We start from the raw sequence: 13,751 nt of genomic DNA, 5'->3' as shown, positions 1-13,751 counted from the left end.
CCTGTTTGAGCTCCGTGGGGTGGTGTTCCTACGTCAGTAGCTCGTTTGGCTGGCTAGACCTTCGTGGATGAATGAGACGCCGTACAAATCGCTCCAAGAATGACGGTTAGCGTACCGTTACCATGGAAAACGTCTTTTTCGGTTCAGCGACCGGACGCGCCGGAAGTTGCGCCCATAATTGACGCAAGGTCTCATGGGGGCTTGGAATAAGGCATTGGCTTTGGGGCCCGGCGCGTCTTAGTAGGGCGGGTGATTGTTCTACACTAACCGCTCAAACGTTACATGTCTATGTGCCGGAAGCAGCTGGAGGAGAAAGCGATCGCACCTCGGTTGCGCGGGCAGAACACGTGGTGTTGCTGGACCCGGTGGCTGCGGTCCTTGGTCAGAGGTGCGTATAATTCATAAATCGTCAAAATGCGTTTTGTTTTTAATTCAAGATGTTACAGTTGTGGACGCAGACACGTAATTTGACAGGGCAAACATAAACACAAACGGCGGTTATGTAGACTCGGAAGTGTTGGTTAGCAAGCTAGCCAAGCCGTCGTCATCGTAGCTAGCTAGCTAGCTAAGCGCTAAACGCTAAGCTGCATCCGCTTGGCTTAGCAGCTGTAGCTGCATCTAACCCCTTTACTTGATCATGAACACTATCAGACGGTGCCTGCAGGGTTTGGCTACGGTGGCTGCATCATAAGACAGGCATGCATCTGTAGTTACTCGTGAACTGGTAACTAGCCTGAAATGATTTTTGCTAGATAGTAAGGTTAAATAGTTCTCAATAACGTTTCTTGACATTGCTGACACACTAGGATTGTTGTAATTCAGTTTCACCTCTTCATCTGCAGTGTTTCGCCGAAAAGAGCAGTCTAACATTGTGAAGACTGTAGTGTTGTTCTTCCATGTTAAGTATACTGTGAGCCATGAAACTGGAGTCAATGTCCATGTATGGTTGTCTTAAACAGGTAACACAAGTCGATGAGAAAACTTAAGCAATATCTAGAAGTCGGCCAAACGGGGGGCAAGAGAGCCAAAACAAACTACAAGACAGACAAAACAAACTACAAGACAGACAAAACAAACTACAAGACAGACAAAACAAACTACAAGACAGACAAAACAAACTACAAGACAGACAAAACGGACTACAATGTTTTGTCAGCAAGCGGAGGAGGAGCAATCGGTCAACAAAAGGATCAAATCTATAAGAAACGGGCCTGGGCGGCCCAAAAAGCATACTACACAAAATACGAATGAATGTATCCCAATCAAAGTTACCAAAAGAAATTCAAAATGCCTTCTAACGAAAGCTCCACAAGCTGAGGAGGATAACCCCTTGCTCCAAAATGGGATTGAATCAACTAAAAGACCCAAAGAGGATTCTTCACAATATGAAGTAGGCCCCCCTTCAGCCGATGACAATGCCAAATCTACCAAAATGGGGCCTGTGCGACCCAATAAAACTAACTCACAATGTAAAGATGCATCCAAAAACGGTGAGGAGAGCAGAGACGAAAACTGTTTTACTTCCAAGCAAATCAAAGAGGAGCCAACCGACACCACTTTCAATGAAACCTGCCATGTAACAAAGATTGGAGATTGGGAATTTGAAGGCCTGGAGGTGACCACTAAGGCAGAAAATGAGCCATGCATAACTGAATGCCAAGAGAAGACTACAAAGGTGGAGGCAGTGGCAAACAATGACGGTAAGGTATCACACACCTTTTAATCCTTTGTTAATGTTCCCAAAAAACAGCTAGATGCTCCAGTCATTTCTTATTTTTATTCTACACCTCAGGGTTGTTGTTTTTTTGTTCTCCTTTATAACAGTTTTTAAGTTAACATTTGTCTGTTGTTATGGCACATTGCTTCTTGCTATCCTTATCTAATTTTTTTCCCCCAGAAAAATCCACATATTAATTGGTTTGAGTCTGATGTTCAGTAGGGATGCACCGATAACACTTTTTTCCAGACCACGTACAAGTACTTACATTTGGGTACTCGCCGATATCAAGTACCAAAATCAGTTTGTAATCACTACAGGCAGCTATCTTGAGGAAAGCCATCAGATCAGAGAAGGTACATTTACAGCAGATTATTGTAGAACAAGTCACCCTCCACCCCCACAGGGACCCTGTATACACACTTAACAGAGTTTTTAATTTAAGTATTAATGCATGGTTGAATAGTTGTTTGTAGACATTAATTAACACGATGTAACTACGCCTTTTCACAGAGGTGGTTAAGTTGTTTGAAGCTTTTGAAAGAAGGGTGCTGCTTAAATTAGAAACGATCGAAGCCAACTTCAGCAATGCCCATAGGAGGATAATGGACTTGCTGGAGGCCAGACAACAGATGACATCCGAGGAGGACGTTGGTGACATGCTGCCGGAGCCGTGCCAAACTGTAGAGAGCCTGGAGAGCTTATGCCTCCAGATCCAGTCAGATGCTTTGTTTAAGAAGAGAATAGTGAGTGCACTGACATTTCTTTCCTGATATTTTGGCAAATGACACACCACAGAAACATATCTTTTGATGTCTGCAGATTCGGTACCTGAGCCTGCAAGCTGGAGTGAGCCTGGGCGATGGTGTGAGGAGGATGTTAAGGAAAATTGGGAGCAACTCACTCTGGGGCAAATACAGCTACAAGGGGAGAAAGGGAAAGAGGCCTTTTTGTAAGCTGTCATTAAATGAAGTGATGATAAGTAAGTACTCGTCAAGTAATTTTGACATAAACATATCAGTGTCTGTGCTCGTAGAGAAAAATTCAGATTGTACTGTATAACAGCAATAACAAATTCTAGCTCCGTAAGTGTCATTCCATGTCAAATCACACACTGCCATCTCTGTTCTGAAATAGTTTGTGTGGTCATCTTAAATTTGAACTCCCAACAGCCAGGTTGTCCTCATTCCCAATATCACCCGATCCTAAAGTAGACTGTAACAGTTTGTCTTGGTTGTGCTGAAGACACTGAAAGCTTAAAGAGTGAGCCAATTCAGTAGGAGCTTTACACTTAAAATTATACTTTATAATTTAATATAAGATGGACAGTTTCATGACTTAGCATTTCGGACAGGGGACAATGTCAAAACATTCAGTGAAAAACTACATATCAAAAGAGAAAGACATAGCCCAGCTTCAAACAGAGAGAAGCGGTCCTGTATGGATTTCTTACCACTTGTGTCCTGTCTTAATCATCACAAAGTAGCTGGATACAAATGTCATATTTTAATATAAAGATCTTATAAGATTACATTGTCCACTTTGGAATCAGTCAAATTCTGTTTTTACAAAGTAATTTACAAAATAGTAAGTGGGTTAAGGGTAATCTGTCTAACCTTCACACTTTTCAATTATAAAAATCCCTTCAACACTCTTAGAGCGGGTGTCAAAATTCGCTTTTTTGTGTGATCTGACTTCCAACTCGCAGTGACTTGGAAAATACTACATCTCAGTATGCTATCTTACAGGAGCGTGCCACGAGGCATATCCCAAGACCAGAACCCGGTGTGTGGAGGCGCTCATTGCTGTCACGCTGAAGCATGCCCCACAACGTGGGACAGCACCTGGGCAGGTACCCTTCTCAAGCACACAGATGGGTGACAAAGGAAAACCCCGAATAAACGAGTGAAGCAACAAGTGCAGACGCTCCCACAAAAGTGTACGGCTGGTTTGAGATGGTGAAACTATGTAAACACTGGTCAGGGAGTGGCTCACATCTGGGGTGGATGGAGATAGAGAAATCGCTTACCTCCTCGTTTAGATTTATAGATGCTGTGTCTCACAAACTTCAAAGTCACATCCTGAAGGGGAAGTCAGTCCAGTACTTCAGCACTCACGGGAGGTTTGGGGCAAGGTTCATAAAATGTTCTCAATATAAGCAAGGTTACTCTTCTTTATGGGAGAAACCTGCGATTAAGATAGGGAAGAAAACAGTATGCTGTGGGGGGGGGGTACAGTAAGGGATTAGCCACAATTGCTGATTTATTTGATTTGATGAAGGAGTGTTTTACTCCTATCAAGGGCTAAAGGATCATTATAACCTGACTGATAAAGGGGACTTCTGGAAATGTCTCCAGTTATGGAGCTGTGTCCAGTCTATGGGTTACCATACAGGACAGGATGAGAAGGTTTTACAGAGGTTCCTGAAGCTTCCCAGTATTGTACAATCATCCTCTGCATCTTATAAAACGGCAGTGAATGCTCTGTATGGTGAAAGTGAGAGTCTGGGGATAATATGGCAAAGAGAGCTGGACATTAAGCTTGATAAAGAGGTCTGGGAGGGTATTGTCCAGAATGTGGGCTGGTCGGTAAGGGGTAGGGAGAGCAAATGTATACATTATAAAATAATTCATAGGTATTACTGGACTCCAGTCAGACTTAAAAAGCTTGGTCTAATTCAAAGCAATGAATGCTGGGAATGTAAAAGCTCTATGGGTACTTTTGTACACCTCATGTGGGATTGTCTGCTGGTTTCCCCACTTTGGACACGAGTGGTTAGGGTAACTGAGGGGTGGTTGGACCAGCCCTTGCCAAGCTCGCCACGTCTATGCCCTCTCGGAGACAAATCTGCTCTACGAGCTGGACTCACAAAGGTACAGTCTGGGTTAGCCCTCGCAGGCTTCCTCAGTGCAGCCAGGGTTATATTAAGGAACTGGAAAAATACAAGCACACTGTGCTATAAGGACAGGATCGAACTCGTGACGGCTACAGCCTCATACGAGTTGATGATAGCTAACGTGAGAGATTCTGTTGTCTAAATTCCCTGGAATGTGGGGTAGCTTTCTCAGGTGTATTACTGCTACGAATCAGTAGGTGGCGATATGTAAAAGAGAGCCTTGTTGTATATCATGGTGTGTTGTGTATTGTGTGTGTGTGGGGGGAGGGTGGCCTATCATGCTGCGCTGTTAAGCTTGCTTCTGTTTTTTGTTTTGTTTGTACTGTAAAGTTGGTCTTTTGGAGAAAATAAAATAAAAAACATTAATGACAAAAGAAGTGTAAAAGTGGCCTAACACCTCACTAAGACCGTTTGACAGTTTTTCTTTTGTCACCCGTCTGTACACACACACACACCTTTTCAAGGGCCTAACCTGTAATACAATATAAAAACCACTTTTGTTGGACTCAAAATTTCACTGGTTAGCAGTGGTGGAGTGTTACTAACTACATTTACCCAAGTATCGAAGTACAACTTCGAGGTACTTGTACTTTACTTGTGTATTTCCGTTTTATTCCGCTTTACAATTCTACTCCATCTTTACTACATCTCAGAGACAAATAGTTTTTACTCCACTACATTTGTGCGACAGCTTTAGATGCTAGTTACTTGACAGTGAAGTTGTCATACCCGTCCTGTCCAGTGAACACCATGTAAACCCAAACGTCTTGGTTTTAAATGTGAACGTCATGATAAAGCGAGGGATTGTGCCTTTATTGGCTGAGCAAATTGTGCTTCCAGATGATGATGCATTGATTGAGCATGCATCATAATTTAACATGTTCATGCTACATCAAACTACTTAACAGTATATAAAGAAGTTCAAATCCGCTCAACCTTACACATCTAAAGCAGTAACGTGCAACATAGACATTAAGTCAGCATTAATCCAAAAACATCATACATAATAATAAAACACTGACAGGAACCATTTTAATGCACTATGAGTACTTGTTCCTTACGTTCAGATACTTTCAGTAAATTTTGTTGATAATATTAACAGTATTGGCACAGTGTAAAGGACCTGAGTACTTCTTCCAGTACTAATTACCTAATATAATATAATACCATCCATCCATCCATCCATCCATTATTTCATTCATTCATTCATCACCAGCCGCTTCTCCGGGGTCGGGTCGCGGTGGCAGCAAGCTAAGTAGGGCACTCCAGATGTCCCTCTGCCCAGCAACGCCCTCCAGCTCCTCCTGGGGGATCCCAAGGCATTCCCAGGCCAGATTGGGTATGTAGTCCCTCCAGCGAGTTCTGGGTCTACCCCGGGGCCTCCTCCCAAGGTGCCCAGGAGGCATCCTAATCAGATGCCCAAACCACCTCAACTGGCTCCTTTTGACGTGAAGGAGCAGCGGCTCTACTCTGAGCTCCCTCCGGATGTCCGAGCTCCTCACCCATCTCTAACCGAACCTCTTATCCTGCTCTCAGGGTCGTGGGGATGCTGGAGCCTATCCCAGCCGACATTGGGCAGCAGGCGGGGATATACCTTAGACAGGCCACCAGGCCATCACACAGGGTCCACACACACACACACACACACATCTAGGGACAATTTAGTACGGCCGAGTCACCTGACCTACAGGTCTTTGGACTGTGGGAGGAAACCGGAGCCCCCGGAGGAAACCCACACAGACACGGGGAGAACATGCAAACTCCACACAGAGGCTGACCCGGGACGACCCCCAAGGTTGGACTGCACCAGGCTTGAACCCAGGACCTTCTTGCTGTGAGGTGACCACACTAACCACTGCGCCACCGTGCCGCCGTAATAATGCAATATTGTTTCTGCTGCTATGGAGACACAACAATATGCTGCTTGACTAGCACTTTCTAGACTTGAGTAGACTTTCACACTCTTACCTTATTAATATTTCTATATTTATTTAAAAGTTTGTATGCTGCTGGGATGGAAATCGTGCCAAAAAAGTTTCATTGTATTTTGATGTGCGATGACAATAAAGTTTCTATTCTATTCTGTTCTATTCCTGGTGTTAATGCTTCTTCTTTCCTCGGTTCTTTAATGCTCACCTTTTAAATGGATTATGATTTGAAGGTGCCGTCTTTTTCATTTGTGTAGGGTTAGTAGTGGTAACTGTGGTCAGCGCAGTGAGGAGGAGGAGGAGGATGTATCTGAGGAGGAGGAGCAAGTCACATCAGAGGATGCAGAAGATCGGACAAGCACAGTGTCCTTTTGTAATTTCACCTTCTGTTGTTCTGTTTCATCCTTCTTTGCTTGTGTTCAGGTGAGGTGAGACTTTGTGGTTCTCCTTCCCCGCACAGTCCTGGTTCTTATTGCCATATCATTGTGTGTGTATGTGTGTGTGTGTGTGAGAGAGAGAGTGAACAGTATTGTTAAACCAAAATAGATTATTATTATCATTATTATTTTTTTTAATTGTTTAAAAATAATAAAAGATAAACATTTTAACTGGAATCTGTGTATTTTTTTTGCTTTGTAGAAAACACCACATTATTATTTTCATTACTATTAGTAATAGTTGTAGTGTAGTAATAATGATGACAATAATGATATTATTATTATCATTATTATTATTAGTAATATCATTATTACAATTAGTAATAGTTGTAGTGTAGTAATAATGATGACAATAATGATATTATTATCATTATTATTAGTAATAATATTATTATTACTATTAGTAATAGTTGTTATAGTGTAGTGATAATGATGACAATAATGATAACATTCTTATTATTATCATTGTTCTTAGTAATATTACTTTTCCCAAACGTCTGTGGAACGTCCCGTAATGACGTCACAGGGACGTCTAGACGACTTTTCCTTAACATCCCTGTAACGTCCCAGCAATAACGTCCCCGGGACGTAATGAAAACCCTACACAACGACATTTACCGGAGGTTCGGAGAGGACCTTTGGGGGACGTGCTGGGGACGTTTTGTTGTTTGCTGGGTATACGCTTTTTTCGGCTTGTTCCCTGTTTCTCAGGGGTCGCCACAGCGGATTTTATAGTTTCCATCAGTACCCTGTGAGGCCACAGCACCAACAGCGGTCATTATTAACCAGGGCCTTGACCGATCCGGTATGGTTTTATCCAGTGGCGTCATAGTGAGGGGGGGGGACCTATCAGGGCCCAGAAGGGATTTGGGGGGGGGGGCCTCGGGAAGCTTGGAATTAAACGTTTGTTTTGGTTTGCAAATTTGTATTTCTAACTAATCCCTGTCATAACTTCAGTTAAAACTGGCTCCCCGCTCTGGTGGCTGAGCGGAATAACCCGCCGTTCCTGCAGTCCGCTCGTCATGTGGCTGGGAGGTTCGTATCCCAGACTCGCCGTAACCGGTCCCGGCCAGAGCGTCCACGGGGTAAGGCATTCATTAGGCCACCCTTACCCGAGGGATAGTGGGTGTAGATCGGTGTAATGTTCGGGGACTCATCGTTCTCCAGCGACCCCTCTGGGCCACCCGGGCGCCTGCAGCCAAGCAACTGAAAGCATTCTCCCTACGCGTCCTGAGGGTGATGCAATCCATGCGAGGCTTCAGCGTGTAAAATAGCGAGAGCAGCCGACACGAGTTTGAAGGAAGCTGGTGTAACGACTATCTCCTTCCCGTGGAAACGAGCAACTGTTGAGTAATTCCTTCCAAAACTTCAGTGAGCTAGGAGCTTTAAAAAAAAAAAGTGGCTAGCTAACTCCTACCACAGCTGGGTAGCAGCTAGCTAGCTAACTTTTAACTCCTACTACCTGAACACAGCAGGCATTAGCTAGCTAGCTAGCACTGTAACACACGCAGTATCACACATTTATCAGCATCATAGCTACAATGTCATATGAAATTATATCTCTGAACATTACCTAGCTTAACATGAAACACAATATACAGTATGCTAGAACTCAAAAAAGTGATGCATGAGAGACAAAAGAGGCCCACAGAGACTGCTTATGTATAGGGCCCAGAATTTTGTGCTACACCCTGGTCTTATCAGTCCGTATAATGATTTGGTAAAGTTTAATGTCGGATGCCCTTCCTGACACGACCAGTAACCCTATGGATGGGAGCACCAGTAAAGTGCTGGATGCCATCCCAGTATTCATGGACTTGTACCCACACCCGTCGCCAAACTACACTAACATTTGTATTTATACATTGCACACACTGCACTAGTATTTATAGATCTGTAAATTTATTTTTGCGTGACATGCACTGTTATTCTTTTTTTATTTAGCAGCCTATTTTTATTCTCTATACTTTGTTTGCCCACGTGAGCAACGGACCGCCCAAAAATCCCTTGTTTGTGAAAACAGAATGGCAGATAGATTCTTATTCTGAATCCTCGAGCCATTTGTCATTTCTTCACTGACGTAGATCACAAACTTCAACGTTAGCGTCACTGTCATCAATGTATGTCCCTCTGATTACTCACATGTTGAAGTGTCTTTTCAGTTACAAGGTTCAAGAAGGTTTAATGTACCATGCTACTCTAATGATGTTGCCTTGTTGCAGTTCGTCATTATTTCCACATCTTTTCTCTTCCATCTCCACACAGCATCTCAGCTAATGTGTTTTTGCTGAATGATTGGCTCTGCATCCATCCTGTCTACCTGCTTTCCTAATGGGGTTTTAATTCATGTTGCTCTCTTTCAAGGCCCGCTCTCTCCAGGACATGAGAAGACAGACAAAGGATGGCAAAATGAGTTTTAGTGCTCTCTCTCATCCAGTGTCTCACCTGTAATAACCCCCACCATCTCTCTCTCTCCATCTCTTTCCATCTCTCTATCCATCACTCTCTCGCCATCTCTCTCTCTGTCTCCATCTCTCTCCATCTCTGTCTTCTCTCCATGCTCCCTTTTCTCACAACCTGGACAAGGTTATCTGTTAAAAGACGTCTAATGTGATTTCCCTCACATTCAGTTAGATGGCTACAATAGATAACCTAGATATGGACAGACAGACAGGTAGAAAACCTAGACATGGACAGACAGACGGGTAGATAACCTAGATATGGACAGACAGACAGGTAGAAAACCTAGACATGGACAGACAGACGGGTAGATAACCTAGATATGGACAGACAGACAGACAGACAGACAGACAGGTAGATAACCTGGACATGGACAGACAGACAGGTAGATAACCGCGATATGGACAGACAGACGGGTAGATAACCTAGACATGGACAGACAGACAGTTAGATAACCTAGATATGGACAGGCAGACAGGTAGATAACTTCGATATGGGCAGACAGACAGGTAGATAACCTGACATACTTGTTGTGTCCTTTAACATTTCTGTGAGGGTTTTGCCATGAGGAAGATTCAACTGTTTTAATGAACTGTAGCTCTCCAGCTTTCTAAACACACTCATCTATCTATCTATCTATCTATCTATCTATCTATCTATCTATCTATCTATCTATCTATCTATCTATCTATCTATCTATCTATCTATCTATCTGTCTCTTCCTCATGTTTTCCTCATTACCATTAACATGTGCCCTCCTCATTTACTGCATGTGGTCTTTAAATCAGCACCTCAATGCAAAAGAATATTTGTCTCGTTAAAAAATCAAGATGTTGTAAAAGCTTTCAGAAATGACTGCTGGCATGAGCTCAAGAGACATTTCTGTAAACTGAGCAGTTATAAGTTAACCTAATGCCTTTCAGCACCAAAACAGACGCTTCATCATTCCAGCTTTCATGTGGAGATGTTGAGCTGTGTGTGCTTTCCTATTGGACGGCCTCAGCCTGCTGCTGTCTTCTATGCTGTCTGTCCATCTTGTCATGTGATTCCTGTCTGCAGCACCGTCTTGAACCACACCTGCAGGAGGCCCACAGGCAGTCTTTAGAATCTACTACTACTACTACTACTTTCGGCTGCTCCCGTTAGGGGTCGCCACAGCGGATCATCCATTTCCATCTCTTCCTGTCCTCTGCATCTTCCTCTGTCACACCAGCCACTTACATGTCCTTCCTCACCACATCCATAAACCTCCTCTTTGGCCTTCCCCTTCTCCTCTTCCCTGGCAGCTCCATATTCAGCATCCTTCTCCCAATATACCCAGCATCTCTCCTCCACACATGTCCAAACCATCTCAATTTTGCCTCTCTTGCTTTGTCTCCAAACCGTCCAACCTGAGCTGTCCCTCTAATATACTCGTTCCTAATCCTGTCCTTCTTCATCACTCCCAATGAAAATCTTATCATCTTCAACTCAGCCACCTCCAGCTCCACCTCCTGTCTTTTCATCAGTGCCACTGTCTCTAAACCATATAACATAGCTGGTCTCACAACCATCTTGTAAACCTTCCCTTTGACTCTTGCTGGTACCCTTCTGTCACACATCTCCCCTGACACTCTTCTCCACCCACTCCACCCTGCCTGCACTCTCTTCTTCACCTGTCTTCTACACTCCCCGTTACTTTGGACAGATGACCCCAAGTATTTAAACTCATACTCCTTCGTCACCTCCGCTCCTTGCATCCTGACCATTCCACTGTCCTCCCTCTTATTCTGGCATAGGTATTCTGTCTTGCTCCTACTGACTTTCATTCCTCTTCTCTCCAGTGCATACCTCCACCTCTCCAGGCTCTCCTCAACCTGCACCCTACTCTCGCTACAGATCACAATGTCATCCCCGAACGTCATCGTCCATGGAGACTCCTGCCTGATCTTGTCCGTCAACCTGTCCATCACCATTGCAAACAAGAAAGGGCTCAGAGCTGATCCTTGGTGTAATCCCACCTCCACCTTGAACCCATCTGTCATTCCAACCACACACCTCACCACTGTCTTCCTTCTTCAACTTCCACCATTTGATCCTTGGCTCTGCCTTCACTCTCTTCTGCTTCCTGGTCTCCAAAGTCATCCTACAGACCACCACCCAATGCTGCCTAGCTACATTCTCCCCTGTCACCACCTTGCAGCCTCCAATGCGTTATTATGGATCCCACGGCACTTCTAGGCAGGACATGCCTGCGTAGCATCCAGGCGCTAGGATTCTAGGAAGACCTGCCCCTACTCTGCCTCTGATTAGCTAACCTTAACCCTAACTCCGCCCTAAAGCTGACCTTAACCAACCCAGGCTGTGAATGGGGGGGGGGTGCCTGGCCAATCCTAGCACTTGAATGCTACATGGGGTGTCTTGCCTAGAAGTACTGTGGGATTCATTCTCCCATCCCTTTTAGATCGCGCCTTCTACATAAGATATAGTCCACCTGCGTGCATTTTCCTCCACTCTTATACATCACCCTGTGTTCCTCCCTCTTCTTGAAAAATGTATTCACCACAGCCATTTACATCTTTTTCGCAAAATCCACCACCATCTGTCCTTCCACATTTCTCTCCTTGACACCATACCTACCCATCACCTCCTCATCACCTCTGTTCCCTTCACCAGCATGCCCATTGAAGTCCGCTGCAATCACCACTCTCTCCTCCTTGGGTACATACACTGTCCACCACTTCATCCAACTCACTCCAGAATTCTTCTTTCTTTTCCATCTCACACCCAACTTGCGGGGCATATGCACTGATAACATTCAGCAATACACCTTCGATTTCCAGCTTCATACTCATCACTCTGTCTGACACTCTCTTCACCTCCAGCACACTCTTGACATACTCTTCCTCAGAATTACCCCTACCCCATTTCTCCTCCCATTCGCACCATGGTAGAAGAGTTTGAACCCTCCTCTAATGCTCCTGGCCTTACTCCTCTTCCACCTGGTCTCTTGCACACACAGTATACCAACCTTTCTTTTCTCCATCATTTCAGCCAGCTCTCTCCCTTTACCAGTCAAAGTACCAAGATTCAGAGTTTCGACTCTCACCTCCACACTCCTACCCTTCCTCCTCTTCCGCTGCCTCTGGACATGCCTTCCCCCTCTCCTTCTCCTTCACCCAACAGTAGCGTAGTTTCCTCCGGCACCCTGCTGGTCAACAGTACCCGTGGCAGTCGTTAGTAACCCAGGCCTTGACCAATCCGGTATGGAAATCTGATTTATGATCCGCATGATTTGAAGATACATCCTAGGATGCACTGGGACACATCATCAGTGATGTTTCCTGGGGTCTTCGGGTGTTTCAGGTTTTTTCAACATCATACATCCTCGCTCACGCAACTCAACCAGGGTTTATCAGAGCCTGGCTTGTGTTCCAGCAGCATTCAGCCCACAAATCACCTCTTCTTATCCAAAGCCATGTGAAGGCCCTCTCTGCAGCCTCCATGGCAGACTTGATGGCTTTGCTTTTTGCAGCCCCTCTGATGCCAAGTAGAGTGTAGAGCTTGCCCAGCGAGCGGCCAGCAAAGCCTCTACACCCCACTTCAATAGGCTCACCACGCACCATCCAACCTCTCTTCTGGCACTAATCCACCAGCTTTTGGTACTTGAACCGCTTCTGCTCACTTGCCTCTTCCATCTGGTCCTCCCAGGGAACTTCAGCTCTATAGAGAGCACCTGCTTTGAAGAGGCTGATGATAGCACCTTGTCTGGCCTCAACAAAGTTTTCATAATGTGGTCTGGGAACCTGAACTGCCCCCCCCCAAGTCAACTAGCAGCTCCCAGTCTGACGTAGAGGAGAGGAGGCTGCTGCTGATCAGGGCTGTGACTGAGGCTGCTGCTGAACAACCCTGACAAAGGCAATGTTCCTCTGTCCGCAGGCTTGCTTGTTGTTGGCCACAGCTTTGGAGATGGCCTCTGTGACTGTCTTCAGCACTTGGTCACCATTTGATTTGGCAAAGGTTTTACGCTGGATGCCCTTTCTGACACAACTCTCCCCATTTATCCAGGCTTGGGACTGGCACTAAGAATGCACTAGCTTGTGCATCTTCAGTGGCTGGGTTGCAGGAAGTCTTTAGTATGCAGTCGACAAATAATCTAAGATGTTTCATTTATTATTCTTTGGGATATTTGTTTTAAACCAGTAAACAAAATTATTTTGATTAGAACGGAGCTGGATTAAGCCCTCCATTTAAAAAGTGTTGAGCATTGACAGTTACGTTACCATAAGACTGATGTGGTTTACAGTGTTGTGGGAGCTGTGATAATGGAGTGC

The 13,751-nt window shown here is 44.7% G+C and overlaps 1 protein-coding gene across 1 annotated transcript in view; it reads left to right on the top strand.

The window, feature by feature from the left end:
- Nucleotides 1–1,432: 1,432 nt before the first annotated feature.
- The window catches only part of nptx2b (neuronal pentraxin IIb), a 28,748-nt gene continuing 16,429 nt past the window's right edge, over nt 1,433–13,751 (top strand). Inside the window, exons 1-3 of the mRNA XM_056297580.1 lie at nt 1,433–1,700; nt 2,231–2,463; nt 6,965–6,969. Of these exons, the coding sequence (XP_056153555.1) occupies nt 1,433–1,700; nt 2,231–2,463; nt 6,965–6,969 (506 nt within the window). The remainder of the gene's footprint in view (nt 1,701–2,230; nt 2,464–6,964; nt 6,970–13,751) is intronic.

This window comes from Lampris incognitus, chromosome 17 (genome assembly GCF_029633865.1).
Source record: "Lampris incognitus isolate fLamInc1 chromosome 17, fLamInc1.hap2, whole genome shotgun sequence".
NCBI lineage: Eukaryota > Metazoa > Chordata > Actinopteri > Lampriformes > Lampridae > Lampris > Lampris incognitus.
The sequence above is the reverse complement of the archived record's forward strand: the minus strand, read 5'-3'. Positions and strand labels throughout refer to the sequence as shown.